At 40.7% G+C, this 17,901-nt stretch overlaps 1 protein-coding gene across 1 annotated transcript in view; it reads right to left on the bottom strand.

Moving 5' to 3' along the window:
• The window catches only part of klhl30 (kelch-like family member 30), a 21,456-nt gene extending 3,767 nt beyond the window's left edge, over positions 1-17,689 (bottom strand). The window contains 8 exon segments of the mRNA XM_064952641.1: positions 1,849-1,875; positions 1,878-1,999; positions 2,417-2,607; positions 8,407-8,560; positions 8,952-9,038; positions 12,988-13,168; positions 13,408-14,259; positions 17,594-17,689. Coding sequence (XP_064808713.1) covers positions 1,849-1,875; positions 1,878-1,999; positions 2,417-2,607; positions 8,407-8,560; positions 8,952-9,038; positions 12,988-13,168; positions 13,408-14,181 — 1,536 coding nt within the window. The 5' untranslated portion in view covers positions 14,182-14,259; positions 17,594-17,689.
• Positions 17,690-17,901: the final 212 nt, after the last annotated feature.

Raw genomic sequence — 17,901 nt, 5'->3', positions numbered from 1 at the left:
CTAACCCCTAATGCTAACTATAAACCCTAACCCTAACCCTAACCCCTAACCCTACCCCTAACTCTAACCCCAACCCTAACTCTAACCCCTGACCCTAACCCCACCATAACCTAAACGCTAACTCTAACCCTAACCCCTAACCCCCCCTAACCCCTAAACCCTAACCCTAACCCTAACCCCCATAACCCTAACCCCTAACCCTAACCCTAAACCCTAACACTAACTCTAACCCAAACTCTAACCCTAACCCCCCCTAACCCCTGACCATAACCCTAACCCTACCTCTAACCCCTAACCCTACCCTAACGCTAACGCTAACTCTAACCCCTAACCCTAACCCTAACCTAATGCTAATGTTAACTCTAACCCCTAACCCTAACCCTCACACTAACTCTAAACCCTAACTCTAAACCCTAACTCTAACCCCTAACCCTAACTCTAACCCCTAACCCTCCATAACCCTAACTCTAACCCCTAACCCTAACTCTAACCCCTAACCCTAACTCTAACCCCTAACCCTCCATAACCCTAACTCTAACCCCTCCCTAACCCTAACTCTAACCCCTAACCCACCAACCCCTAACCCTAACTCTAACCCCCCTAACCCTCCATAACCCTAACTCTAACGCTAACCCTAACCCCTAACTCTAACCCCTAACCCCTAACCCCCTAACTCTAACCCCTAACCCTAACTCTAACCCCTAACCCTAACGCCCTAACTCTAAACCCTAACTCTAACCCCTAACCCTAACCCCAACCCCTAACACCTAACTCTAACCCTAACGCTAACTCTAACCCCTAACCCTAACCCTAACCCTAACTATAACCCCTAACCCTAACTAACCTAACTCTAACCCCTAACCCCTCCATAACCCTAACCCTAACTCTAACCCCTAACCCCTAACCCCTAACCCATAACCCTAACGCTAACCCCTAACCCTAACCCTAACCCTAACCCCTAACACTAACTCTAACCCAAACCTAACCCTAACCCCTAACCCCTGACCATAACCCTAACCCTAACTCTAACCCCTAACCCTACCCTACCCTACCCTAACACTAACGCTAACTCTAACCCCTAACCCTAACCCCTCACACTAACTCTAAACCCTAACTCTAAACCCTAACTCTAACCCCTAACCCTAACTCTAACCCCTAACCCTCCATAACCCTAACTCTAACCCCTAACCCTAACTCTAACCCCTAACCCTAACTCTAACCCCTAACCCTCCATAACCCTAACTCTAACCCCTAACCCTAACTCTAATCCCTAACCCTCCATAACCCTAACTCTAACCCCTAACCCTAACTCTAACCCCTAACCCTAACCCCTAACTCTAACCCCTAACCCCTAACCCTAACGCTAACCCTAACCCCTAATGCTAACTATAAACCCTAACCCTAACCCCCCTAACCCTACCCTAACTCTAACCCCAACCCTACCCTAACTCTAACCCCTGACCCTAACCCCACCATAACGCAAACGCTAACTCTAACCCTAACCCCTAACCCCTAACCCCTAACCCTAACCCCTAACCCTAACCCCTAACCCTAACCCCTAACCCCTAACTAACTCTAACCCTAACCTAACTCTAACCCAAACCCTGACCATAACCCTAACCCCTAACCCTACCATAACCCTAACCTACCCCCTAACGCCTAACTCCTAACCCCTAACCCTAACCCTAACCTAATGCTAATGCTAACTCTAACCCTAACCCCTAACCCTAACCTAACTCTAACCCTAAACCTAACCCTAACCCTAACCCCTAACTCTAACCCCTAACTCTAAACCCTAACCTAACCCTAACCCCTAACCCTAACCCCTAACTCTAAACCCTAACCCACCTTCTGCCACATGTTAGCCAGTGGCTCTAGTCGTAGCAGTAAACCTTCTTGGTGTTGTCAGCGATCAGGTAGATGAGCCCCTCCACTGAGACACAGCGAGGAGAGGACAGGTACTTGGGGATGAAGGGAGAGCAGATGATACTCCACCCATCTTGGGGACAGAGAGGTCATTATAGGTCTAACTATTATAGCAAAGATATGAGATAGGATCTGCTCGAGAATCTGAGAAGTGTTGTAACCTAACTCTAACTTTTCCTTTAATTCTTACTAAAAAAAAATTTTTTTTTTTATTTGTAATAATGAACAAAGGTAGAGATATGAATCTGAACAACACATGCTACATCTGAGTGGTAGGCGACATGTTTCATTACGCTGACAAGAGATTCCTGAAACGGATCTGAAAAGGATAATGTTTTGACCACCATTTACTGCAACATTTCTAAAGTGATAATCAATTATTGGGGAATCATGAATCGGGGATCACTTCCCTTTCAAAAAACCCCACTGGTTACGGCTCCATGTTGTGAGCATATTAACCTACGTGATGCTCCACGCCATTCCTACCTACCTATAACGGGATTGTAGCACTGCAGAGTCAAGGCGTTGTACTTAACAGCACAGGAGCCTATCACGTACAGTTTACCATGGCAGGCAGTCGCTGTGAAGTTGGTGACGTATTTCACTGCAGGGCATGTCCGGGCCCAGGTGTCATTGTATGGGTCATAGTGCTCAATGTCTACAAAGTCCATTGTGGTGCCTGTGGATAGAGAGAACACTGGTGGTAACTGACCCGACCAATGTTAGAATAAAAACGTTGACTTATTATGACAAAGCATATCTATCACTGTAGATCGGGCAGGCTGCAGAGGTATACAGGTCTGTACAGTATAGAGAATTAGTCTAGGTCTAATCGGTCTACTTCCTAATGGTCTAACTCCTATTGGTCTTAACCCTTATAGGTGGTCTATTATAGGTCTAGTTCCTATAGGTCTATTATAGGTCTATTATAGGTCTATTATAGGTCTAGGTCTAGTTCTATAGGTCTATTATAGGTCTAACCCTATAGGTCTATTATAGGTCTATTATAGGTCTATTATCTAGGTCTATTATAGGTCTAGTTCCTATAGGTCTATTATAGGTCTAGTTCCTATAGGTCTATTATAGGTCTATTATAGGTCTATAGGTCTATATAGGTCTATTATAGGTCTAGTTCCTATAGGTCTATTATAGGTCTAGTTCCTATAGGTCTATTATAGGTCTATTATAGGTCTATTATAGGTCTAGTTCTATTATAGGTCTATAAGGTCTATATAGGTCTATAGGTCTATTTATAACGGTAACTATTATAGGTCTATTATAGGTCTAGTTCCTATAGGTCTATTATAGGTCTATTATAGGTCTAGTTCCCTATAGGTCTATTATAGGTCTATTATATAACTCTAGTCTAGTTCCTAACTATTATAGGTCTATTATAGGTCTATAGGTCTATATAGGTCTATAGGTCTATATAGGTCTTATAGGTCTATTATAGGTAGGTCTATTATAGGTCTATTAAAGGTCTAGTTCCTATAGGTCTATTATAGGTCTATTATAGGTCTAGTTCTTATAGGTCTATTATAGGTCTATTATAGGTCTATTATAGGTCTATTATAGGTCTAGTTCCTATAGGTCTATTATAGGTCTAGTTCCTATAGGTCTATTATAGGTCTATTATAGGTCTATTATAGGTCTAGTTCGTATAGGTCTATAATAGTTCTAGTTCCTATAGGTCTATTATAGGTCTAGTTCCTATAGGTCTATTATAGGTCTATTAAAGGTCTAGTTCCTATAGGTCTATTATAGGTCTATTATAGGTCTATTATAGGTCTATTATAGGTCTATTATAGGTCTAGTTCCTATAGGTCTATTATAGGTCTATTATAGGTCTAGTTCCTATAGGTCTATTATAGGTCTAGTTCCTATAGGTCTATAGGTCTATTATAGGTCTATTATAGGTCTATTCCTATAGGTCTATTATAGGTCTAGTTATAGGTCTATTATAGGTCTATAGGTCTATTATAGGTCTATTATAGTCTATTATAGGTCTATTATAGGTCTAGTTCCTATAGGTCTATTATAGGTCTAGTTCTATAGGTCTATTATTATAGGTCTATTATAGGTCTATTATCTATTATAGGTCTATTATAGGTCTATTATAGGTCTATTATAGTTCTAGTTCCTATAGGTCTATTATAGGTCTAGTTCTATAGGTCTATTATATAGGTCTATTATAGGTCTATTATAGGTCTAGTTCCTATAGGTCTATTATAGGTCTATTATAGGTTCTATATAGGTCTATATAGGTCTATTATAGGTCTAGTTATAGGTCTATTATAGGTCTATTATAGGTCTAGTTCCTATAGGTCTATTATAGGTCTAGTTCCTATAGGTCTATTATAGGTATTATAGGTCTATTATAGGTCTATTATAGGTCTATTCGTATAGGTCTATTCCTAATAGGTCTAGTTATAGGTCTATTATAGGTCTAGTTCCTATAGGTCTATTATAGGTCTATTATAGGTCTAGTTCCTATAGGTCTATTCTTATAGGTCTATTATAGGTCTAGTTCTATTATAGGTCTATTATAGGTCTATTATAGGTCTATTATAGGTCTATTATAGGTCTATTATAGGTCTATTATAGGTCTATTATAGGTCTAGTTATAGGTCTATTATAGTCTTATTATAGGTCTATTATAGGTCTAGTTACTTATATCTATAATAGTCTATTATAGGTCTATTATAGGTCTATTCCTATAGGTCTATTATAGGTCTATTATAGGTCTAGTTCTAGTTCTATAGGTCTATTATAGGTCTAGTTCCTATAGGTCTATTATAGGTCTATTATAGGTCTAGTTCTATAGGTCTATTATAGGTCTATTATTGGTCTATTATAGGTCTATTATTGGTCTATTATAGGTCTATTATAGGTCTATTATAGGTCTATTATAGGTCTATTATAGGTCTATTATAGGTCTAGTTCCTATAGGTCTATTATAGGTCTATTATAGGTCTATTATAGGTCTAGTTCCTATAGGTCTATTATAGGTCTATTATAGGTCTATTATAGTTATTATAGGTCTATTCCTATAGGTCTATTATAGGTCTAGTTCCTATAGGTCTATTATAGGTCTATTATAGGTCTAGTTCCTATAGGTCTATTATAGGTCTATTATAGGTCTAGTTCCTATAGGTCTATTATAGGTCTATTATAGGTCTATTATAGGTCTATTATAGGTCTATTATAGGTCTATTATAGGTCTATTATAGGTCTATTATAGGTCTAGTTCCTATAGGTCTATTATAGGTCTATTATAGGTCTATTATAGGTCTATTATAGGTCTAGTTCCTATAGGTCTATTATAGGTCTAGTTCCTATAGGTCTATTATAGGTCTAGTTCCTATAGGTCTATTATAGGTCTATTATAGGTCTATTATAGGTCTATTATAGGTCTAGTTCCTATAGGTCTATTATAGGTCTATTATAGGTCTATTATAGGTCTATTATAGGTCTATTATAGGTCTATTATAGGTCTATTATAGGTCTATTATAGGTCTATTATAGGTCTATTATAGGTCTATTATAGGTCTATTATAGGTCTATTATAGGTCTATTATTGGTCTATTATAGGTCTAGTTCCTATAGGTCTATTATAGGTCTAGTTCCTATAGGTCTAGTTCCTATAGGTCTATTATAGGTCTAGTTCCTATAGGTCTATTATAGGTCTATTATAGGTCTATCTATTATAGGTCTATTATAGGTCTAGTTCCTATTATAGGTCTATTATAGGTCTATTCTAGTTCTATAGGTCTATTATAGGTCTAGTTCCTATAGGTCTATTATAGGTCTATTATAGGTCTATTATAGGTCTATTATAGGTCTAGTTCCTATAGGTCTATTATAGGTCTAGTTCCTATAGGTCTATAGGTCTATTATAGGTCTATTATAGGTCTATTATAGGTCTATTATAGGTCTATATTATAGGTCTATTATAGGTCTATTATAGGTCTATTATAGGTCTAGTTCCTATAGGTCTATTATAGGGTCTATTATAGGTCTATTATAGGTCTATTATAGGTCTATTCCTATAGGTCTATTATAGGTCTATTCTATAGGTCTATTATAGGTCTATTCCTATAGGTCTATTATAGGTCTATTATAGGTCTATTATAGGTCTATTATAGGTCTAGGTCCTATAGGTCTATTATAGGTCTAGTTCCTTATAGGTCTATTATAGGTCTATTATAGGTCTATTATAGGTCTATTATAGGTCTATTATAGGTCTATTATATAGGTCTATTATAGGTCTAGTTCCTATAGGTCTATTATAGGTCTATTATAGGTCTATTATAGGTCTATTATAGGTCTATTCTCTATAGGTCTATTATAGGTCTATTCTGACATCCATAGGTCTATTATAGGTCTAGTATCTAAATCATATAGGTCTATTATAGGTCTATTATAGGTCTATTATAGGTCTATTCCTTGAGGTCTATTATAGGTCTATTATAGGTCTATTATAGGTCTATTATAGGTCTATTATAGGTCTAGTTCCTATAGGTCTATTATAGGTCTATTATAGGTCTATTATAGGTCTTATAGGTCTATTATAGGTCTATTATAGGTCTATTATAGGTCTAGTTATCTATTATAGGTCTATTATAGGTCTATTATAGGTCTAGTTCCTATAGGTCTATAATAGGTCTAGTTCCTATAGGTCTATTATAGGTCTAGTTCCTATAGGTCTATTATAGGTCTATTATAGGTCTATTATAGGTCTATCATAGGTATATTATAGGTATATTATAGGTCTATTATAGGTCTAGTTCTTATAGGTCTATTATAGGTCTATTATAGGTCTAGTTCCTATAGGTCTATTATAGGTCTATTATATCTATTATAGGTCTATTATAGGTCTATTATAGGTCTATTATAGGTCTATTCCTATAGGTCTATTATAGGTCTATTATAGGTCTATTATAGGTCTATTATAGGTCTATTATAGGTCTATTATAGGTCTAGTTATAGGTCTATATATAGGTCTATTATAGGTCTAGTTCTATAGGTCTATTATAGGTCTATTATAGTCTCCTATAGGTCTATTATAGGTCTATTATAGGTTATTATAGGTCTAGTTCTATATAGGTCTATTATAGGTCTAGTTCTATATAGGTCTATTATAGGTCTAGTTCCTATAGGTCTATTATAGGTCTATTATAGGTCTATTATAGGTCTATTCTATATAGGTCTATTATAGGTCTAGTTCCTATAGGTCTATTATATGTCTATTATAGGTCTATTATAGGTCTAGTTCCTATAGGTCTATTATAGGTCTATTATAGGTCTAGTTCTTATAGGTCTATTATAGGTCTATTATAGGTCTATTATAGGTCTAGTTCCTATAGGTCTATTATAGGTCTATTATAGGTCTATTATAGGTCTATTATCTAGGTCTATTATAGGTCTATTATAGGTCTATTATAGGTCTATTATAGGTCTAGTTCCTATAGGTCTATTATAGGTCTATTATAGGTCTATTATATGTCTATTATAGGTCTATTATAGGTCTATTATAGGTCTATTATAGGTCTATTATTGGTCTATTATAGGTCTATTATTGGTCTATTATAGGTCTATTATAGGTCTATTATAGGTCTATTATAGGTCTATTATAGGTCTATTATAGGTCTATTATAGGTCTATTATAGGTCTATTATTGGTCTATTATAGGTCTATTATAGGTCTATTATTATAGGTCTATTATAGGTCTATTATAGGTCTATTATAGGTCTATTATAGGTCTATTATAGGTCTATTATAGGTCTATTATAGGTCTATTATAGGTCTATTATTATTGGTCTATTATAGGTCTATTATAGGTCTATTATAGGTCTATTATAGGTCTATTATAGGTCTATTAGGTCTATTATAGGTCTATTATAGGTCTATTATAGGTCTATTATAGGTCTAGTTATAGGTCTATTATATAGGTCTATTATAGGTCTATTATAGGTCTATTATATAGGTCTATTATAGGTCTAGTTATAGGTCTATTATAGGTCTATTCTATTATATAGGTCTATTATAGGTCTAGTTCCTATAGGTCTATTATAGGTCTAGTTATAGGTCTATTATAGGTCTAGTTCCTATAGGTCTATTATAGGTCTATTATAGGTCTATTATAGGTCTATTCCTAGGTCTATTATAGGTCTATTATAGGTTGCTATTCCTAGGTCTATTATAGGTCTAGTTATAGGTCTATTATAGGTCTAGTTATAGGTCTATTATAGGTCTATTCTATAGGTCTATTGGTCTATAGGTCTATTATAGGTCTAGTTCCTATAGGTCTATTATAGGTCTAGTTGCTATAGGTCTATTATAGGTCTAGTTCCTATAGGTCTATTATAGGTCTAGTTCCTATAGGTCTATTATAGGTCTAGTTCCTATAGGTATTATAGGTCTAGTTCCTATAGATCTATTATAGGTCTAGTTGCTATAGTTCCCATTAGTCTCTTTCCTCCGATGACGTATATCTCTCCACTGAGGGCTGCTGAGGTGTGGTTAGTCCGGGGCCGGAGCATGGGAGCCACCGTCACCCACCGTCCCTCTCTGGTGATGTACTTCCAGGTCTCTGTGGTCGACCAGGTGTTGGATTGGGAACCCCTCGAGCCCCCTAAGATGAGAGAGGGAAGGAGGGATGAAGGGAAGGAGGGATGAAGGGAAGGAGGGATGATGGGATGAAGGGGTGGATGGAGGGAGGGATAAATGGAAGGAGGGATGAAGGGAGGGAGGGATAGATGGAGGTAGGGATGAAGGGGGGAGGGAGGGATAGATGGAGGTAGGGATGAAGGGGGGAGGTAGGGATAGAGGGAGGGATGGAGGGAGGGAGGGAAGGACCATTAGACCATTGTCATTCCTCTATACAGGACACTGAGGACACTGGATGCATCAATTATGTCTATCAAGAAGCACCCAGCACACCGCAACTATTGGAGGAAATCTGAATTTGGTTTACTGACAAGGAATACTTTCGTTCTATGTGCCCTAAATAAAAGCCAACCGACCTGTGACATAAACGTCATTATTCAAAGAGACCACAGAGTATCCGTACTTGTTGTGGTTGGGGAAGACTGGCAGCTCATACCACTGTTCTGTAGAGAGAGAGAGAGATGATAGTGTTATTCATACCACTACTCTGGAGAGAGAGAGACACGATAATGTTATTCATACCACTACTCTGTAGAGACACGATAATGTTATTCATTTTTTTAATTTCACCTTTATTTAACCAGGTAGGCCAGTTGAGAACAAGTTCTCATTTACAACTGCGACCTGGCCAAGATAAAACAACAACACAGAGTTACACATGGAGTAAAAAAGCGTACAGTCAATAACACAATAGAACATCTACATACCATGTGTGCAAATGGAGTAAGGAGGTAAGGCAATAAATAGGCCATAGTAGCGAAGTAATTACAATTGAACCAATTAAACACTGAAGTAATAAATGTGCAGATGATGATGTACAAGTAGAGATACTGGGGTGCAAAAGAGCAAATAAAGTACATTAAAACAATATGGGGATGAGGTAGGTAGATTGGATGAGCTATTTACAGATGGGGCTGTGTACAGCTGAAGCGATTGGTAAGCTGCTCGGATAGCTGATGTTTAAAGTTAGTGAGGGAGATATAAGTCTCCAGCTTCAGCGATTTTTGCAATTTGTTCCAGTCATTGGCAGCAGAGAACTGATAGGAAAGGGGGCCAAAGGAGGTGTTGGCTTTGGGGATGACCACTGTGATTTATCCGCTGGAGTGTGTGCTACGGGTGGGTGTTGTTATGGTGACCAGTGAGCTGAGATAAGGCGGAGCTTTAACTAGTATAGACTTATAGATGAGCCGGAGCCAGTGAATTTGGCGACAAATTTTTTTGCGAGGGTCAGCCGACGAGAGCATACAGGTCGCAGTGGTGGGTGGTATATGGGACTTTGGTGACAATGCGGATGGCACTGTGATAAACTGCATCCAGTTTGCTGAGTAGAGTGTTGGAGGCTATTTTGTAAATTACATCGCCGAAGTCGAGGATCGGTAGGATAGTCAGTTTTACAAGGGTAAGTTTGCGGTGTGAGTGAAGGAGGCTTTGTTGCTAAATAGGAAGCCAATTCTAGATTTAATTTTGGATTGGAACTGTTTAATATGAGTCTGGAAGGAGAGTTTACAGTCTAGCCACACACCTAGGTATTTGTAGTTGTCCACATATTCTAAGTCAGAACCGTCCAGAGTAGTGATTGCTGGTCGGGTGGGCGGTGTGGGCAGCTATCAGTTGAAGAGCATGCATTTAGTTTTACTAGCATTTAAGAACAGTTGGAGGTCACGGAAGTAGTGTCGTATGGCATTGAAGCTCGCCTGGAGGGTTAACCTGGAGGTTAACACAGTGTTCAAAGAAGGGCCAGATGTGTACAGAATGGTGTCGACTGCGTAGAGATGGATCAGGGAATCACACGCAGCAAGAGCGACATCACTGATATATACAGAGAAGTCGGCCCGAGAATTGAACCCTGTGGCACCCTCATAGAGACAGCCAGAGGTCCGGACAATAGACCCTCCGATTTGACACACTGAACTCTATCTGAGAAGTAGTTGGTGAACCAGGCGAGGCAGTCATTTGAGAAACCAAGGCTGTTGAGTCTGCCGATAACAATACGATGATTGACAGAGTCGAAAGCCTTGGCCAGGTCGATGAAGATGGCTGCACAGTACTGTCTTTTATCGATGGCGGTTATGATATCGTTTAGTACCTTGAGCATGGCTGAGGTGCACCCGTGACCAGCTCGAAACCGGATTGCACAGTGGAGAAGGTACGTTGGGATTTGAAATGGTCAGTGATATGTTTGTTAACTTGGCTTTCGAAGACTTTAGAAAGGCAGGGCAGGTTGGATATAGGTCTGTAGCAGTTTGGGTCTAGAGTGTCACCCCTTGGAATAGAGGGATGACTGCGACAGCTTTCCAATCTTTAGGGATCTCGGAAGATACGAAAGAGAGGTTGAACAGACTGGTAATAGGGGTTGCAGCAATGGAAGCGGATAATTTTAGAAAGAGAGGGTCCAGATTGTACGGGTCCAGGTTTTGCAGTTCTTTCAGAACATCTGCTATCTGGATTTGGGTGAGGGAGAAGCTGGGGAGGCTTGGGCAAGTAGCTGCGGGGGTGCTGTGCTGTTGACCGGGGTTGGGGTAGCCAGGAGGAAAGCATCGCCAGCCGTAGAAAAATGCTTATTAAAATTCTCGATTATCGCGGATTTATCGGTGGTGACAGTGTTTCCGAGCCTCAGTGCAAGTGGGCAGCTGGGAGGAGGTGCTCTTGTTCTTCATGGACTTTACAGTGTCCCAAAACTTTTTGGAGTTAAATACAGGATACAAACTTATGTTTGAATAAGCTAGCCTTTGCTTTCCTAACTGACTGAGTATATTGGTTCCTGACTTCCCTGAACAGTTGCATATCGCGGGGACTATTCGATGCTTGTGCAGTCCGCCACAGGATGTTTTTGTGCTGGTCGAGGGCAGTCAGATCTGGAGTGAACCAAGGGCTATATCAGCTCTTAGTTCTACTTTTTTTAAAGGGGCATGCTTATTTACTCTGTAGAGAGAGATACATGATAATGTTATTCATACCACTACTCTGTAGAGACATGATAATGTTTTTCATACCACTACTCTGTAGAGAGACATGATAATGTTTTTCATACCACTACTCTGTAGAGACATGATAATGTTTTTCATACCACTACTCTGTAGAGAGACATGATAATGTTTTTCATACCACTACTCTGTAGAGAGAGATGATAATGCTATTCATATAACTGTTCTGTAGAGAGACATGATAATCACAACATGCTCATTATTTATAGGCTCTTTGCTGGGTGGACACGAGCTTGGCCTTGTTCTGTCTTGTCACTCCTATGGTCATTACCTAGCCTGGTCCCAGATCTGTTTGTTCTGTCATGTCCACTACTATGGTCATTACCTAGCCTGGTCCCAGATCTGTTTGTGCTGTCTTGTCCACTACTATGGTCATTACCTAGCCTGGTCCCAGATCTGGTTCTGTCTTGTCCACTACTATGGTCATTACCTAGCCTGGTCCCAGATCTGTTTGTTCTGTCTTGTCCACTACTATGGTCATTACCTAGCCTGGTCCCAGATCTGTTTGTTCTGTCTTGTCCACTACTATGGTCATTACCTAGCCTGGTCCCAGATCTGTTTGTTCTGTCATGTCCACTACTATGGTCATTACCTAGCCTGGTCCCAGATCTGTTTGTTCTGTCTTGTCCACTACTATGGTCATTACCTAGCCTGGTCCCAGATCTGTTTGTTCTGTCTTGTCCACTACTATGGTCATTACCTAGCCTGGTCCCAGATCTGTTTGTTCTGTCTTGTCCACTACTATGGTCATTACCTAGCCTGGTCCCAGATCTGTTTGTTCTGTCTTGTCCACTACTATGGTCATTACCTAGCCTGGTCCCAGATCTGTTTGTTCTGTCTTGTCCACTACTATGGTCATTACCTAGCCTGGTCCCAGATCTGTTTGTTCTGTCTTGTCCACTACTATGGTCATTACCTAGCCTGGTCCCAGATCTGTTTGTTCTGTCTTGTCCACTACTATGGTCATTACCTAGCCTGGTCCCAGATCTGTTTGTTCTGTCTTGTCCACTACTATGGTCATTACCTAGCCTGGTCCCAGATCTGTTTGTTCTGTCTTGTCCACTACTATGGTCATTACCTAGCCTGGTCCCAGATCTGTTTGTTTGTTCTGTCTTGTCCACTACTATGGTCATTACCTAGCCTGGTCCCAGATCTGTTTGTTCTGTCTTGTCCACTACTATGGTCATTACCTAGCCTGGTCCCAGATCTGTTTGTTCTGTCTTGTCCACTACTATGGTCATTACCTAGCCTGGTCCCAGATCTGTTTGTTCTGTCTTGTCCACTCCTCATTGTCACATGACAAATTTCGCCAGACAGCACAAACAGATCTGGGACCAGGTTATAGGGACACAGATGCTCAGAACACATGGGCGAGGAAGAGGAAGATGAGGAGGAAGAGGAACATTACGTGTCTTAGGGTTGTAGAAGCCACAGTTTCCGGGCAGCAGCCTGGGGTCTCTGTCTTCATCATCATCATCATCATCTTCGTCATCTGAGTCGTCCAGCGAGCGTCCTCCCATCACGAATAACACCTCCTCCAGGTTGGGTTGGGGACTCTGGACCACATCTCCTGGCTTCACGTCCATTTTCTACACAAAGACGGTGATTTGGAAATGTTGGGAAATATGGAAGTTCTCTCTGCCCTGATAAAACTTAAGGTTTCTCAGACACAGATCAAGCCTCGACGCTGGAATAAAAAATAAACTCAATGTAGAACCTCCATTCAAAGTGTATTTGAGTACAGGTCTAGGCTTACTGGTGGTTGGGAAACTGGACCATTAAGTATAAAAGATGAAAACATTGGTACTTTATTATCTTGTTCATTTACCTCTCTGCATACACTCTCCACCACCTCCACACAGCTGAGAGAGGCTAGAACCAGGCTGTCCTTCATTAGGGTGTTAGTGAGGTAGTCAGGGGACAGGAGGGCCAGGCGGGTCAGCCCCAGAAGCTCTGGGAGGTGGGGGAGTCGGGACTCTTGGTGGTGTCTCACCCAGGCCAGGGCTGCCTCCACACGGGTACACTCTGTCCTGGTCTGTAGCCTCTCATTGGACAGACACGCCACTAACCTCTCCTTCTCCAGCAGAGGAAACTCCTCCCAGCGCTGTACGGCCTCAAAGTTCTCCAGAAGGAATCCCCAGGCCTTTGCTACCACCTCGGGACAGCCGTGTACCTCCCCGAACTCCAGGATCCCCAGGCAGTTGGTGGCATCGATCTGGTGCTGGAGATAACGGCTGCACACAGTCCGGACCGCCTGGAACTGTAGCTGACTGGACGTGCGTATCAGGCCCTCCACGTTTCCCTGGTTGATGGTGAGTTTCCCTGTGTAGCAGAAGTCTAGAAGGGAAGCCATTATGTCAGGATCCACACCGTGCAGCTCCACCCGGGCCGCGATGCTCTCCACAAAGTCCCCGGAGAACATGGAGTGGAAGTAGACGCTGCAGAGCGCCAGGACGGCCCGGTGACAGGGGAAGTCGCGGCCGCCCGCTGCCAGAGTCACGTCCACTAGTTTGGGGTTGCAGCAGAGGGAGCGTAGCCCCTCCAGGATGCTCTGGGGGTGGGAGGCAAGGCAAAAGTCCAGATCGTCCACATTACGCACCATGGTGACCACGACCCTTCTGATCTCTAACCACTTATTCTGTTTCAGAGCCCCGGCCCAAACAGCTGCTGTCAATGTTACCTACAAGAAGAGAGATGAGGGATGAGACTTCTCTGACAAAACTTAATCTTCAAGGGTCCGTTTCCACGAAGAGTGTCTCTGGGTAAGATTGCTGATCTTCAGGATCAAGTTCCCCCCCCCCTCTCTCGTTCATAATAAAAAAAAGGCAAAACTGCATTCTGCATTCCTACTCAGAGATGCTTTGTGAATACGGACCCGGGGATGACAACTGCAGTGGCCTGAGAGCGGTTTCGCTTGGTCATTCAAGTTCAGTACGGTCAAATGGTCAGAATTACACGTCATGTTTATTCATAGAACACTTACAACAACCAACAAGCTCGGGAACACAGGTGGTTGCAAAAGGCTGTTAATCTGTCCAGCTCATAATAACAACTTGTTACTTTGAAGCTGATTTTCAAAATAAATGAAAAATAAACTAAATTAAAGTTATTTCCTACCCCTAGAGTGTTGTTAAAATGTGTTTGCAGCTTTCAAATTTGACTAAGAGAGAGAGAAAGAAAGAGAGAACAAGAAAAACATTATTGGAAAAAAAAACTAAATACACAAAGTAATCAACAACTTATTTGGAAATAATGAAACATTTATACAGAGTGGATGTGGAGCTGAGGGGGGGATCTTTAATCCACCGACTAAAAGAACCAGAACTTCCCGAAGCGTCTGATGGCCCCTACGGCATAAACTAGCTAGCTGGGATGGGCTCATCAGGACCACTGATCGAATCCAATCCAGCCCTCAGGCAACTATGGCAACTCAGGCAACTCAGGAAACTCAGGTAACTAAGGCAACTCAGGAAACTATGGCAACTCAGGCAACTCAGGCAACTCAGGAAACTAAGGTAACTAAGGCAACTCAGGAAACTCAGGTAACTAAGGCAACTCAGGCAACTCAGGAAACTATGGCAACTCAGGCAACTCAGGAAACTCAGGAAACTATGGCAACTCAGGCAACTCAGGAAACTATGGCAACTCAGGCAACTCAGGAAACTCAGGTAACTAAGGCAACTCAGGAAACTATGGCAACTCAGGCAACTCAGGCAACTCAGGAAACTAAGGTAACTAAGGCAACTCAGGCAACTATGGCAACTCAGGCAACTCAGGCAACTCAGGAAACTAAGGTAACTAAGGCAACTCAGGAAACTCAGGTAACTAAGGCAACTCAGGAAACTATGGCAACTCAGGAAACTATGGCAACTCGGGCAACTCAGGCAACTCAGGCAACTCAGGAAACTCAGGAAACTATGGCAACTAAGGCAACTCAGGAAACTATGGCAACTCAGGTAACTAAGGCAACTCAGGAAACTCAGGAAACTATGGCAACTCAGGAAACTCAGGAAACTCAGGTAACTAAGGCAACTCAGGAAACTATGGCAACTCAGGCAACTCGGGCAACTATGGCAACTCAGGAAACTCAGGCAACTCAGGCAACTATGGCAACTCAGGCAACTAAGGCAACTCAGGCAACTATGGCAACTCAGGCAACTATGGCAACTATGGCAACTATGGCAACTAAGGCAACTAAGGCAACTCAGGCAACTCAGGCAACTATGGCAACTCAGGCAACTAAGGCAACTCAGGCAACTATGGCAACTCAGGCAACTATGGCAACTATGGCAACTATGGCAACTAAGGCAACTAAGGCAACTCAGGCAACTCAGGCAACTATGGCAACTCAGGCAACTATGGCAACTATGGCAACTCAGGAAACTCAGGCAACTCAGGTAACCCAGGCAACTCAGGCAACTATGGCAACTATGGCAAAGTTAGATCAAGCTGATGCAATGTCTGCAAGATCACATCATGATCACATACATAATTCTACATAACAAAACCGCTTATAATTGCATGGTATAACGTTACTGTGTGACAAAAAACACCCAGTGTGTTTTTTTTCTTCATGTGGCCAAATCTCAAACAGTGCACGCCACTAGGCAAAATACACAGGTATGGCTATGCCTCAGTTTAAATTGGTGGGCCGAAGCTGAAAAACGTGAAGTTGATGATCCCTGTCAACGGAGGAGTAGATTTTTTGTATATGACAGTAAAACATTTTTATGATGACTATAAAATGAGTTGCACCTTCAATTCTTTAAACACTGTATGTCATTTTTTTTAAAACAACACTGTACATAATTCAAAACAACACTGTACGTCATTCAAAACAACACTGTACGTCATTCAAAACAACACTGTATGTCATTCAAAACAACACTGTACGTCATTCAAAACAACACTGTATGTCATTCAAAACAACACTGTACGTCATTCAAAACAACACTGTACGTCATTCAAAACAACACTGTATGTCATTCAAAACAACACTGTACGTCATTCAAAACAACACTGTACGTCATTCAAAACAACACTGTACGTCATTCAAAACAACACTGTATGTCATTCAAAACAACACTGTATGTCATTCAAAACAACACTGTATGTCATTCAAAACAACACTGTACGTAATTCAAAACAACACTGTATGTCATTCAAAACAACACTGTATGTCATTCAAAACAACACTGTACATAATTCAAAACAACACTGTATGTCATTCAAAACAACACTGTACATAATTCAAAACAACACTGTATGTCATTCAAAACAACACTGTATGTCATTCAAAACAACACTGTATGTCATTCAAAACAAAATCTAAGTGCATACTGAGAAGGGTTTATAAACTTAAAGATTAACAATTACGATTGAACGTGTTTTTTTTTGTCTTACGGTAATGTTATGCTATTATATTCAGTTCTGTTATGAAGGATACTGCGATCGTTATGTGAGATCCAGCAGACATTGATTTCAGCTTAATCTAACTTAATTAAATGAGCACCATTGGCCTGAGGAGCCTGTTCTCTGTAGACAATATAGACATGCACCGAACGTGATTCACACATGCCCAGAATCTTCGGGAAGTTTCGGATATTTTAGTCGTGGATTAAAGATCCCAAAAAAGTCAGATCAGCAGCTACGACCCCCCAATTTAAAACACAAAATAGTTTGTGACATTTTTACACCTCGGCCTCAATGTAGAGCCACGCAGTGAAAGATCACAACCTTTGTGAAAACTTTATATAGTATGTGTCATTTCATGACATTTCCTTTCTATCCCAGGAGAGTCAACATGAAATGTTTTTTTTATATATATATAAAAGTTCAAAATTGTTCGTATGAACCAAGATACATTTCTAAACTCCAGTGTCATAATTAAGTCCATTGCATTCTGTTTACGTGGCAACAACAGTCACCGAGCTAGCTGTATCCCATGCTCCCTCCGGCCCACACTAAATTACATTTCCTATCTTCAAACAGGAGAAAAGAAATCAAAGACTTACCAGAGAGGGTAACTAAGGGTAACTAAAGGGAATAATTGCTCATATTTCCGGTAAATGATGTGGTTCAGAGAGAGGCCAGGAAGAACAACATGTAGTTGGCAGTATGGAGGACAACTGTGAGAGCCAAGTCATTGGGCAATACTACTTCGGCTAAATAGCACCCTATTCCCTGTGTAGTGCACTATTTTGGACCAGAGCATTATGGAGGCTAGTGTACCATTGAGGAAGCTGCTGTTGGTCTTTCAGAAGGCTATTTTTAGGATGGCCAAAGACTCAGGACTGAAGTCAGATTCCAAACAGCATGGTGG

The sequence above is a fragment of the Oncorhynchus masou genome, chromosome 31 (assembly GCF_036934945.1).
Source record: "Oncorhynchus masou masou isolate Uvic2021 chromosome 31, UVic_Omas_1.1, whole genome shotgun sequence".
NCBI lineage: Eukaryota > Metazoa > Chordata > Actinopteri > Salmoniformes > Salmonidae > Oncorhynchus > Oncorhynchus masou.
Note: the sequence above shows the minus strand (reverse complement) of the source record. Positions and strands in the feature narration are given on the sequence as shown.